Below are 14747 nucleotides of genomic sequence, written 5' to 3'. Positions count from 1 at the left end.
AAACCAATCAATTCAGATCAGCTTAGGTTCACTGTAAAAATGAAGAATTGTATTTTGCATGGAAAGACAAAATTATCCCATTTCCCTAATAATTCGATGAGTTATTAACATTTTCAAAAACGCCAAAAGTGTCCATCCTTTCCCACTCATCCATATGACATATCCCTTCCCGATGATTTCTGCTGGAGACACTCATTCTCGAGATATTCTTAAAGCTAACAATACTCACCAAAAAAAAAAAAAAAAAAAAAGGTAGTTTCATTTTTAAACTAATCATCTTAAACTGAGACTTATGAAAGTCTCGAATGGAGATGTTCAAAGGCCCCAAATTAAGACTTTCAAAGATCTCAAATAGAAATTTTTAAAAGTCTTAACTTTAAGCATTCAAAAGTCTCCATTTTAGTCTATGAAAGTCTTAAATTGAGATCTCCAAGGCTTAAATAAAGACTTTCGAAAATCTTATTTTGAGACCTTTGAAACTCTCAAAATAAGGTAATATTTTTTTCAGTGCTTAAAACTGTGTCCTACATCACCTGCTCTCCAATAACCCCACCTCCAACAATAGCAAATAAAAAATTTTCAAACTAAGATTACTGTGACTATCATCACCACCAGTTCCTCCAAAACCCGCCATTTAATCTCTCCCATTAACCATCAATTCAAGCTCGCTCGTTATCCCCACATACCCTAACCTCATTTACCATGGTCAAAACCTCTAACATGGGACTCGCTTAATGGGTCTTTCATTTCTCGAAATTGCCCTCGGGGCTGGCCAGTTAAACGCGAGTATTACCACTCTCTCACACTCAATTAAATGGCCGAAAATACACGTACACGAGTCATCCAGTATAACCCCGATAACCATATCATCCCAACACACCATTCACCATAAAGTTGGATAGTCCGCAAGACCTCTTGTTTCTACATTAAACAGTTTTACCTTGTGCTGTCACAGTGATGGTTTTTACAATGTTTTATGTTACTTTACACTATTTTGTCACGGCACCTGCATGTCGCCCGGCAGAATTGAAGTCGCTCTAGACCTTGTTCGGTATCGGTCTGGCACAGCCAACCGGGCCACGTTTCATAGAGTTGGCGACAGTTGGCCCACAAGTCCGCCCATGGACAGGCATTCTTACATAGCTTGCCGACGCTACAGTGGTCCTTGCAGCTGCTGCACGGCGGGCCGGCTGTGTAAGGTGTGCTTAGACGATCCGGATGATTGCCCCTGTCGATCATAACACCTGTCTATTATTCATCATCTCCACATTCTTTTGTTCTTTTTGGGAAATAGGTGCATGGTTTTCTTTTCGCAATGTTTTACAAGTGCGATGGGGAGAGAAGTTAGTTTCGAAGTGGAATGATTTAAACACTAATTACTGGTGACTTATATGCGTGATTGAAAGGTCATGATAATTTGTTGAGATCTCTCAAATGTAGGAAATCTTATAGAAGGACGGAGAAAGTCTGTATAAGTCTTTTCGGTATAACATTAGAGAATGCGGGACTTCAAATAAATTTGTCTGATTCATACATCATACTCTAAGGTTTATCAGTGCAAACAATAATCTGAATTCTGAATACCAAATTTTTATCAACAAAAGTCAATTTGGATTTTCATGATATACAGGGTGTCCCATAGGAATGTGTGAAAACTAAACTCATCTGCCGACTCATCCAAAATAACCTTGACTCTCTACGTTTGTGTTACGTTTACTAGGGGTCAGTCAGTTTCATTCCAACTGTGGCAGGAGCCTTAGTTTGATAGCAGTAATGAGTGATTTGACAATTCAAGAAAAAAGATATCTCATCGAGTGCTTCTATTCGAAAGGGAAAAAATACTGTGAAGCTTTTAGGGGGTTTCGTACTAAATTTGGATCCAAACGAGTTGCTAACGAAACCACTTTGAGGAGGTTAGAATAATTTTTTTTAAATATTCATTGTGTGACACAACAAAACACATTACAGATTTTTGTAGAAATCCCGTTGGTTTCTAGTCATGATAATATTCTTTTTCTAGAATAATTGAAAATTTCGAGGAATACGGCACTTTGGATGATCGTAGAGCTACTCTTCCAGGTCCCTCATTCTCTCCTGCAACAGAGGAGAAGGTCGATGAAGTTGAACAGTATTTCAAGGCAAATCCCAACTTGTCCATTCGGAGCGCCGCTCAAGATTTAAAATTGACCAAATCAACATTGCATCGCATCCTCCACGTTTTTTTGAAACTTCATCCATATAAAGTATTGATGTGTCAGCGTTTGGCAGAGGAGGTGATTCTGAGACGAAAGGAATGTTGTGAAAGAATGACACAAATGTTCGAAAATGGCGAGCTGCATGAAACAGCAATTGTTTTTTTTGACGAGGCACACTTTTGGCTAGACAACTACGTGAACAAAAATAATTTGAGATTTTGGGGATCTGAAAAACCTAATTTTTTGGTTACGAAATCTGNTCAACATTGCATCGCATCCTCCACGTTTTTTTGAAACTTCATCCATATAAAGTATTGATGTGTCAGCGTTTGGCAGAGGAGGTGATTCTGAGACGAAAGGAATGTTGTGAAAGAATGACACAAATGTTCGAAAATGGCGAGCTGCATGAAACAGCAATTGTTTTTTTTGACGAGGCACACTTTTGGCTAAACAACTACGTGAACAAAAATAATTTGAGATTTTGGGGATCTGAAAAACCTAATTTTTTGGTTACGAAATCTGCCCATCCACAGAAAGTCACTGTTTGGGCTGCTCTCTCCATGAAGGGTGTCTATCTACATTTTTTCGAATCTACCGTTACCGGGAATGAGTACAAAAGACTGTTATAAACAAAATTCTTCCCTCATCAATGTCATCAACTCTGGTTTTCAGTTGAAATTGGAATTGTTAATTTACCCAATAATAGGAGTGCATTGACGATTTTTTCTTAACTCGCAAAAATCTTTAAACAATTTGCTACCGATTGGTGATAAAATTTTTTGGAAATAATGAAATAGGGGGGATAACGCCTTTTTTTTCAGGGGTGATTTGTCAAAAATTTATTTTAAAAAAAGTACTAACTAGCAAATGTTTTTTATTAGCTCGCAATTTTCTTCAAAACTACTTCAATGAGGAAAAAAATAAAAATTTGGAATATCTATACATGAGGGGCTAATTGATCGGATCTGGGTGAACGTTGATTCCAACTATTTAAGCGACGGGCTATTCAGAACTCTCAAAAGTATGTGGAAAAAGTGAAAACTGAGAAACCGTTTTTTTTTGCCCCAGCCAAAGGGTCAGATTTTCGGGTTTTCCGGGGCAAGTGGATTTTCGACAAAATCGAATTTTTTAGCCGGGTGAACGTTTATTCCAACTATTTAAGCGCCGGGCTAGTCAGAACTCTCAAAAGTATGTGGAAAAAGTGTAAACTGAAAAAGTTTTTTTTTTCAAATTTTCAAAGGGTCAGATTTTTCGTTTTTCTCGGGAGAAAGTCGACTTTCGGCAAAATCGAATTTTTTAGCTGGGTGAACGTTGATTCCAACTATTTAAGCGACGGACTATTCAGAACTCTCAAAAGTATGTGGAAAAAGTGAAAACTGAAAAAAAAAATTTTCACCGGCGGCCACAGGGTCAGATTTTCGGTTTTTACTTGGAACAAGGGTCAGATTTGTTAACACTTTCTTTTTTTATTTGGACAATGCATGCAAGCGGAGGGGCAAGAGTGGCTAGAATAGATTCTGCAACCTTCTCCGCTTGTTGGATAAAAATGTCAAGCCTCCGCATACATGCATCTCCCCTCCACCCTCCCGTGAAATGTCGATTTTCGAGATTAAAAAAAAAACAATAATTGCATTTTTTATTTCAATAACGCATGAGTAAATAGGGATATGAACGCAGATTTAATATAGGCCCATAGAATTACGGGGACCGGCAAGGATTTGGAAAGTCTGAATGCAAGTCCTGCTTACACCTAACAAGTGCTGAAGTGGGACATAACCAGAGGTAGAAAGGTCTCGGAAGCACTTGGGAAGAGGCTTCCCAAGACCTATCCAGTTCTGAATGGAGAGACCTAAGTAGAATTTGTCAGGTCCAATTATTCGACTCGGGTACCTCTCAAAGAATCTGATCGTCAATACAGTACATACACTGAAACGTAATTCTCTGTTTCTGACAGTATTTTATTTGATCTCGTTAAATGGTCATTCAGTCGAATAACTCTGCTGCAAAAGAACTGTTTGCTTAAATCTAGACTGTATACTCCTAACAAGAGTTTGTTTTCCTCTCGATAGATTTTTCCGGTATACATTCATGTCATAAGTATTTTCTTCCCTTCCGATGCCACTTGAATTTCTACCAATTACGCGGTGCAACAAAATTGGGATGAGTTCGACCTCAGAGATTGGACCACCACGATCTTATAGATTTTTTAACGCTGATTTCAAATCCGTTTGGAAAATCTGTCTGAGCACCTCTCGTTTTCGAGAAAAAAATGTTAAAGTTGTGAAAAGTACCTAAAATGGACAAATAGAAAAATTGATTAAAAAATGATTCTAAACGCAATTACTCGTATGAAAAAAATGTAAATTGTTGAAAGTACGATTTTTAAAATAGAGCCGGCCCCCTCTCGATTTGGTGCGGAAAAATAAGGCAAAAAATTACGAAAAATGAATAAAAATTCTAGATTTTTGGAGGAAATTGTATCACCGGAAGTTGGCTATGCGGATGTGAATCATCGCCAAGTTCAAATCGAACCACACACATGTTGTAACCTCCTCTGGGTCTGTAATCAGAAAAGCAAAATACCTTTCTCTCAAGGAAAACTGCTGATTATCCTCGTTAAAAGTCATCCTCAGTTATGGGAAGATGTAATACCTGAATATACGGCAGATAATAGAGCGATTTGGAGAGAAATTGCAACTTATTTTGATCCCCCAATATCAGGTACTTTTTTATCAGTATCAAAATGTGATATTTCACTTCCGGATTCAATATTGATATATTTTATTATTAGGCCAGCAGATCTGTTAAAAATCCCAATAATATGCAATTGAAGAGTGCGAGACTTGGTTATCCTTTTAAACCCTTCTGGAAACTGTACCAAGACATGAGGTTTTTTCAAGAGGCACATGAGATCGATGAGTCAATTAATTCCGATGATGAAATTCTGTCGCAAACCTCGACGTTCCTTGACAGCTCCAGTGATTTTTAAGCAAACCCACTGAATGCAACAATATGCTCCTTCCTTTTTCGTTTTTTATGTTTATACATGAACACTTTGAATTGAAACAATTTGTTGTTATTCCATATGGTTTTCTCGATTTTTTAAAGCATATAAAAATTGAAAAAAAAATTGAAAGACGGGAAGAAAACGCCTTTGAACTTTTAGAAACCTAAACCTATTTGGACTTACTACCTATATAACTAGCTAATGAATGGGATTATTTTCACACCAACGTACATCATCCTCCAAGAGCTCATAGTTTGTATTTGCATTATAAATGAGTTGTTTATCTTATAGGTATCCTCTGGATTTCTAAGAAATTGCTGGGAGGTTACACGTGTGGTTCCACTATAAAAATCGTACTTTCGACAATTTACATTTTTTTTCATACGAGTAATTGCGTTTAGAATCATTTTTTAATCAATTTTTCTATTTCTCTATTTTAGGAACTCTTCACAACTCTTCACAACTCTTTAACTTTTTTTTTTCTCGAAAACTAGACGTGCTGGACAGATTTTTCAAGCAGATTTGAAATCAGCGTTAAAAAATCTATAGGATCGTGGCGGTCTTATCTCTGAGGTCCAACTCATCCGAATTTTGTTGCACCGTGTTATCATCGAAGTTTCATCCGAAATTTTCAATCATTGGGTATTTAATTAGTGAAAAGTACTGCTGCAGAGTTCTCCGATAGTGGAAAGTGAAAGTTTTCATTCGTGGATTCAGTGAAAAATTGAACAGTTCGTGGCCTAATTGAAAACTCTCCTATCTCTCGAGAGAGTGCCGTACAACATATCTCTCAGAAGCATCGGACACATGCAATCTTCAAAAAGTTTGACCGATGTGGAAGCTCTGCATTGCGCAATATGTAAGATTAATTCTATTTGATAATGAGAGATAATGTGTGTTTCATAGACGCGGGATTTTTTTCTACTCACATCGACAACATCGATTAATGAACTTCCTAATTGGGGGGAAATTTAATGCATATTTTCTATTCTAAGATTGTGACCTCGCGATAACCTCCGGACGTTTTCATTTGTGATTACGGTGGATGGAGATTGCGGGGAAAAAAGTTTTTATTCAACGTGCAATTTACTGCAAAGTAGCATGCGTGGAGTTGTGGAATATAAACTTGGGAAGGGAGAGTTGACTCAAAAATTCAACATCATGAGTATTTATTCTTGCGGCGAAGAACTATTGTTTTATTATGCGATAATGATGAATGCAATCGCATCCATTTTTTGAATTAAAAAAAGGGTAATTTTTTCCTTCATTTTCAATTTGAATTTTTATGAACTGCTTAGCTTATATAAGTGCAAGGTGTTACATTTAATGAAAGATCATTAAGCATGACAAATGTGTATACTTAATTGTTTTTTGAATGCTTGAACAATATGACATAAATAGTTAAGATGCATTGATTTAATCATTATTTTTTTATCGAACAAAAAACAGCTCCATAGAATGGATATTTTTTTTTATCAAAATCGATCAAGAAGAACAACAAATCATTGCTGAGCTCAGCATTGATATTAGATGTTATGTACTAGGAAATGTTCGATTTCCTGAACTGCTTACTTTTGACAAACTCATATTATTGTGTTGAATAATGATTCATTTATCATAAGAAAAATATTTTGCCAATTGTTTGTTGAATCATTGATCCACTTTTTATGAACCGTTTGGCGATATATATCTAATCACGATTTTTCAACAATGAGGAAATGATTTCGCTAGTGTTTTTGATGTACTTTGCAAAAAGATGAGTGTTGCAATATTATATGGGTGACGAACTAGGTTGAACTTCATGGAGTATCGCAGTGAATCATTGCTACTTCGGATGACAATGTTTGATGTTACGTGCCACAATTTTTAAACTTCCATGAACTACTTCATTCTCACAAACTCAAATCATTACATCAAATGAAAGTTCATTCAACATTATGAATATTTATCTCCAATTGCATTTTAAACAATTCATAAATTTGATATGAATAATCCAGTCACATTGAACCAATCACGATTTTTCGCTGAACAGGAGAGATCGCAACTTTCAATTTTGTTGTCCATTGCAAAATTATACGTGTCTTTGCCTAGAATGCCTACAATTTGCTAGAATTTTCTAAAAAATCATCGTTACTCTAAACGATGGAAGTTGGTGTCCCATACTGCAGACTGCGATTTCATGAACTGATTACTTTTCAATAATTTAGGTAAGTACATCGAATGCAGATTTGTTTGTCTTAAAAAATCTATCTACTCAATTGTTTTTTCAACGATTCATCGATGGGTAATGATTGTTTCAGGCGCAATTACCTAATCACGTTTTTTCACTGAACAGGAAAGATCTCTGCGATTAATTATGCTGTCCACTACAAAATTATAAGTTTCTTTGTATAGAATTGTTTGTCATTCACATCAGTCTACATGAAGAAGAGTAAAAAATCATTGCTACTCTAAACGATTATGGTTGATGTCTTACACTGCAAAATACGATTCCGTGAACTGGTTATTTTTCACGAATTTAGGTGACTACTTCGAATGTAGGTTTGTATGTCATAAAAAATACATCTACTCAATTACTGTTTGAACAATTCATCGATGTGATGTAATTGGTTCACTCATATCTACCTAATCACGTTTTTTCAACGAACAGAAAACGACTTCACTAACAATTTTGCCTTCCATTCCATAAATATGACCCCACGATTCTGCGTAGCAGAGATTTTGAGAACTCCATAAAGAAAGGCAAAAAATCATCGCAACTCTGAATAACGATGTTTGATGTTACATACAGCAAAATGTGCGCGTTCTACCCCATACTTCCACCCGGAAATTGGATTCCACTTTTCGTTCCGCCCTCCCACGAATGTCATCGCAAAGAATGTCGAGGGTGATTCGATCGACAGACGTCCGGGTGTGGGTGGGGCAGTTGCTTTTTATAGATTTCAACCAGTCACGGTATCTCGTTTTTTCAACTTCCGACTTTTCTCAGTTTGATAGAAATCCCCACCAGCAACGTTGACAGTTTACCATGCCACGAAATGTCGATGAACTCGATTTTTGGGATGCATGTAGCTTATTTAGTTGTATTTGCACTTTATACAATACGTAAATCTTTTTTATGATTATTGTCAGTGAAAAATTTCGATGAAAAATGTTGCTTTTTTTATGGAGTGTAAATATCACACGGCAGAAAGCGGCGGTATATTAAGTGACCTAAACATAGATCGAGTGATTTCAATCACTTTAACAAATATCATTCCGTCACGAAACCGCGGGAGATATGCCGGAGGCCCATAAAACTAAGAAAATTCTTTATCTTTGAACGTATACGTATATTTAACAGACCCCCATAACTTATCTTTATAGGATGCAGCTATACTGGTCATGTTTTTTTTTACTTCCCGAGTATTCATAGCAAGTGAAAAAACGGGAGCGGATATAACGCACCAGCAGACGAATTTATTTTTCAACGAATTCACAAGACCAGCTTGAATTATCCAGAAGCTCAACGGGCGTAACGAACATTTGCAGCACAAAAAATCTTGTTTAAATCTAAGAGTTTAATTCATTAATTTTTTCACATTGTCATAAGTAAGAAAAACGGTTACAAGAATTTCTAACATTGACATAAGATGAAATACAAGATTATTTATTTCAAACAAATCTGTCATATGTGAAATATGTGTAAATATATTTTACCAAAGACTGGTAGTGATGAATAATTTCCCATCGCCTTCCGTTAAAAAAGATTCTAGGCGATTGCGAAAAGCTATTTATTCTGAGTCTCCTATCCGGAAAACCCTTCGACTCAGCGAAAGATAAAACTCGATAAATAATTCGACCGTTAAAAGCAAAACCAGAAGCTACGGACTGAATACGAGATCATGCATTTTCCTCACCAAAAATCCCCAACTACTTTAGTACAACCAAGTTTCATTTTGTTGTAGACGTGAGACATTTGCACACTTACGCGGGACAGTAGTTGCAAACGTAACTGAAGTATGGCCGTCCCTGTGGACCCCTCGTACCGTTGCACTTGGCCCAACCGCATCCAACACGATGAGTTGACGCCCACACCATCTGTGTGTAATGGCCTATTTGGCTGAGATCGTTGTTCGCGTGTGGACCATATTTGAAAATCTGGTGCTCCAGGTACCATGTTTTTATGGCGAAGAACCTGTAATCAAAATTTCATGATTGAGTAGTTTTTGACATGAGAGTTTTCATAGATTTATGATAACATCGTACTGGCCATTGCCATGAGGATTAATAACAAACATGATTAGCCCTCATTGGGAACATAACTCGATAAAATATAGAATCATAAAAATAAAGTAAAATAGACTGCGGATAATTATGGTGAGTACAATTTCTCTCGATTCTACCTTCTTGTCGCTAACAATATTTTCCATTTCACACGCATGAACAACAACTCAATATCAACTCTATCTTCTCTGTTCCGGTTTTCTGATCTGATTCATCGCCTTGTGGGTAAGTCATTTCCTCATTCACTCTTTTTACTCTTCACAAACATGTATAGCAATAGATGATGAACCCCCAAAGAACTATATTCGCTTCTGACCAGACAGTACCGAATTTGTCCAAGCTAAGCAAGCATCGTTAAGTAGCCATTTGAAATGCATGGCAGTTATCATGAATACGTAAGACGAATCTGTTGCAATGACTAATCAGTGATTAGTCCTATCAAGTTCCTTACCCAACTCACTAATAATAACATCTCCTGAATATGTTCTCATTTATTCACACGTAGTTAATTTGCTCGAAACTGTGTCATCTTTGCTTAAACTCCCAAATTCACTTGATGATTGATACCATATCAAGTGTCGTTCTTCTCCACATGAATTTCACATACTAGAATTCCTCAACATTCCTCAATGTCATCAAAACTTCATCGAGGATAACATCGAAATCTGGTATGTTGTGATCTGCCCCGTCCTAGTCATCATTACCAATTCTCCATCCACTCTAAGTAGCAAGAGCACATAGAACCCGTCGCATTTGACAGCCAATCAATGATTCATCACTCCTATCTTCTCACGAAGCTCGGTAATTGAAACCGTTGTTGAACCTGTCGTCCCTAATCAAATTATAATTACCTTCTCTTAAGCTGTCACATCCCATCTTCAATACCGAAACAATATTCTCCCTATTTTTACGACGAGCAATGAACTAGATCGAACTTCATAATGAAATACAGTGCATCCCTGCTACTGCAAATGACGATATTCGATGTTACACACCGTAAATTGTAAAATTCCATAACTGCTTATTTTTTACAAAATGATATCATTACGTCAAATAAAGGTTGATTGATGATAATGAATATATATTTCCGATTGTTTTTTAAACAATTAATGGATTTGATATGAATAGTTCAGTCACATTGAACTAATCACGATTTTTCACTGAACAGGAAGGACCTTTACTGTTAATTTTGAAGTCCACGATAATATTGCATTTTTTTTTTGGTAACTTGTTTCAGACTATACAAAGAAGAGCAAAACTTCATCGTTACTCTGAATAGTGATGTCTCATATGCCATACTGCAAACTGTGCAATTTCATGAACTGATCACTCTTCACGAATTCAGACTATTACATCAAATGACGTTTCATTGATATTGCAAAAAACATCTATCCAATTGCTTTTTGAACAATTCATTCATGTGATATCAATAGTCCACTCACAATGGTCTAATCACGATTTTGTGATGAACATAAACCGACTTCACTAGCAATTCGCTCCTCCACTCTGAAATTGAAACTGTTGTTGAACATGTCTACCCTCATCGACCCATAATTACCTTCTCTTAACCTGTCATATCTCACATTCAACACCAAAACAATCTTGCTTCACATTCACGTCATGACTTCCCATGTTCGAATCATTCTCGACCTGATTTCTAAAAAGCTTAAAAACTTGATCCATCACCCCCGAACTAAACTAGCCCACCTAACCTCGGATCAGTCACCCCATCCTTCCCGTTAACCTGACACTAATTCCGGGAGGACAGCATCCCGGGACTCGTTATCGTCCTTTTCGCCTGTGCTTTTGACAAACGCCCCAAGTTTGTTCGCTCGTCCATCCGGCCAGTCAACAGGTGGAGATACCCCCCAGAGCTATTGCTGAGAATCATGTCTGAATGATGTCCTCCGTCCATATTCAATACACTGCATTATATAGCATCAGGGTAGAATCATCGTCAAGTGTCAGGATTGATAACAGAGGAGAAAAAATTCCGTTTCCAGAACCGATTTACTGATTTTTTGAGACGAATGGTTACAGGAGGCATTGTACTCAAACTAAGAAGTCGTTCTATTATTTTATTTTTAAATATATTAATTTCATTTCCAAGTCATAATATAGCCATTATACTGTTTGTCAATTGTAATCCAGATAAAATATTATTTATATTCATAATTAATACAATTGCTCAATATTTCAAATGTCAACAGGCAGGGGTTGGAGCCTAGTCGACAGAAGGCATGTGACCGTTACTTTTTGCGTTATTAGTCTCTATCTTTTTCTACTTCTACTAATTCCATTGATAGCAAGCTTCCAAATGGATCCGTAGCAATTTTCATTCAATCATTTTTATGTTGATTATTTTCTAATCACCCACTTCTAACGCATTTTTGAGTCATTACAAAGTAGGATTGAATCAAGTCGAGAATCTACTCATTTCAAGCAGATATGATCGACTTGGATCGAGTATCTCCAACAAATATCAAGGCAAGTTGGCAACTTGATTGAAGTATCTTCCTACTTAACTGAAATCGATTTTTACTTGAATTCAGTCGCCAACTCGACTGAATTTTTTATTAATGTATTATCCACACATGACCCCCATCATGCTTATTCTGACCCTCATGACCCTCATTATACCTCTCGTAAACCTTAATCTGACCGTTGTGAATCTTATTTTGACCCTCATGACCATTATTTTGACCCTGATGAGCCTTAATTGTAGAGTCTTAATTACATGTACCAAATTTTTATCACCAGAAAATTTAAATTTTTACAATATAGAGAGATAAATTCTCATGTTATTAACGCATGTCAATAAAATATCTGAGATTTACGTACACGTAAAGAAGTATTTTGTGAAACCTCTGAACTTCTGCTGACGCTGGTGCAAAATCATCCCGATAAAAGTAAACGAGACGGGAAATCTTCTCTGTGCATCGAAACGCGTAATCTGATTCGGTCCCTGCCAAATCAGAAACTGTCTAGGTTACGTTCATCTTCTTGTACTCTACTTTCTCTCTTTATTTCTCTCATGGTCTTTATTGTTATGCCAGTTGTGGAGTTTGTATAGATGTAGCTGTCTTACACTAGTCTGGACTCGGGGCACTGGAGGATTAGATCGATTTCGGGCACTCGTGAAAAAGGATGAGAACGTGATTCGATTTGCGGAAATTGCAACATACGAGTAGAAGTTCGATGGGAATGAGAGATACACCTACGTAGATAGTTCGCAAGGGGAAGTTGATGACTGAGTGACACTTGACATTATTTTGTCTTTTATGGCTGAGACGATAAATTCATTTGATAGGGGCATCTGGTGGATGAGAGAATATCTATGAGTTGATGCTTCTTCTAGATATAGTTTGGTGCATCCACTCACAGAGAAAAATAATTTGATTTTCGTGACCCTCATTATACCCCTCGTGACCCTTATTTTGGCCTTTAATTTTGGAATCTTAATTTCGAGTACTAGATTTTCATCACTAGAAGGCGATTTGGATTTTTATGATATGGAGAGACGTCGTCGGACTCAAAAAAACAAACAAAAATGAAGCAAGAAATACGCAAGTGAATCAATGTTTCCTCGACCCAAATAAAATTACCCGGATCAAAATCACTAGATTAGAACCATTAATCAAATTTTCGAGAACAAGACACTTACCAGGCTCAAAATACAGGCGACAAGACAGAAATATTCATGATCACAATTATAGCCAAATACCAAAAGGCTTCGGATTCAAATAACCCATTCTTATTATTCATTGACGATGAGTCGCCCAGATGAGTAGCGTCATCAGAATGCTCTTAAATAAAAGACATCCACATATCCCAAATCATTTCCTCGGGGGATCATCTCGCACAGCTAAAAGATTCCATATTTGGCTTGACCGACTCTAATTGCAGCATCGTGTGCTTTATCCATCGATATACCGTAAAATTCCGCGGAGAGACGTTCTGCATATAAATTCTCTCCTCTTCTTCGTCATCTGTTTTAAAAATACACGAAGCATCACTCATAACCGTCATCCGTTAATTTCATTTGAATTTCAAAAATGACTACTGATAGGACGTAATCATTAACTCTCTCTCTTTCGCTATAAATATCTCGCTATTGGATTTAATTTTCATTCCGTTACCCTCACTGTATATTCCTCCGAGACATACTGTAATTTTCCTTTGAGAGTTTTCTACAAGGCGTTACAGACAGCCCTCCGAGCTAAATGGCTCTACAGCACGGGTGTAAATTACACGTTTGAGATTTATGTATGAAAGGCGTAAATGTGAAACTGGATTAAACGAGAAAATGAGGGCGATTAAGGGAACGCCAGAGGGCAAGGAATATGATATGTTTTTTGTTCACTGGCAACGGAATATTCAATTTAATTTTGTAAACCATCAGTAATTCGAGAATATCATTTGAAGGTGTTAAACATGATGAATGCCGCCAGTCTTTTACTGTTTTTCCGGGAAAAAAGGCTGTCTTACTTGAAATAAGTAGAAAATTGATCTTGTCTTTAGATGGTGTAGTTATTTTTTATGCAGATCATTTTCTTCTATGACATATAATTCATTGTTCAAATTTATGTTATTAAATGGAATGGGATTTATTTTTAAACAATTGTGTCAGATTTTCAACTTAGCTGAATGGTACCAGCATCATGATTTTTGGTATCCCTTTCTTTCATACAACCGATTGTCTTTGTCACGGTTACGTCAAAAGTGCAACTTATTGTTTTGTTTTGCGTGCAGTAAGTTGCGTATTATGACCTTGTGCATTAAGCAATGATGCCATGCGATAAGTAACGTCTAGGGTGATAAATACGCGCTACGGGCCCCTCTGGTGGCATAAATAGAGAACGTCGCGAGGACGACGCCATGACGACAGCTGCAATATGAAATGGCGTTCAGACCCGTCGACATTATCGTTGATTACCAAAGAGTACTTTTTGTTAAAATAAAGTTCATTATGTTCAACAAATTAAAAGAAGTATTGCATGAAAGTTGTCGAAAAGAGTTTTTTGTCGTTCAAATAAAGTGAATTGTGTTATAAATGAGATGATTGTATTTCAAAAATAATCTTTTCTCTTCAAAATAGTTGGGCTTTTCTTCAATTGAAAATTATCAATAAATTGTAGAGGAGAGTTCTTCTCCATTCAAATAAAATTGATTATGGAGTTTGAATATGATTATGCGGTTTGAAAAATTATTATTTTTCATTCAGTGATAATTGAGATTATCTTCAGTGCGGGTGGGCTTCGCCCCCCCCCCCCCCCCCC

The 14747-nt window shown here is 36.7% G+C and overlaps 1 protein-coding gene across 2 annotated transcripts in view; it reads right to left on the bottom strand.

Annotated features, from left to right (window-relative positions):
• Positions 1–265: 265 nt before the first annotated feature.
• LOC107039205 (serotriflin) overlaps positions 266–14747 on the bottom strand; it is a 90371-nt gene continuing 75889 nt past the window's right edge. For both annotated transcript variants that reach the window (XM_015258712.1, XM_015258713.1), the window contains exons 5-6: positions 9173–9379; positions 266–1228 (exon numbers count right to left, since the gene is read on the bottom strand). In XM_015258712.1, the coding sequence (XP_015114198.1) occupies positions 985–1228; positions 9173–9379 (451 nt within the window). In that variant the 3' untranslated portion in view covers positions 266–984. The remainder of the gene's footprint in view (positions 1229–9172; positions 9380–14747) is intronic.

This window comes from Diachasma alloeum, unplaced genomic scaffold, assembly GCF_001412515.2.
Source record: "Diachasma alloeum isolate Michigan unplaced genomic scaffold, Dall2.0 Dall_scaffold_00294, whole genome shotgun sequence".
Lineage (NCBI taxonomy): Eukaryota > Metazoa > Arthropoda > Insecta > Hymenoptera > Braconidae > Diachasma > Diachasma alloeum.
This window is presented reverse-complemented; position numbering and strand designations above follow the sequence as displayed.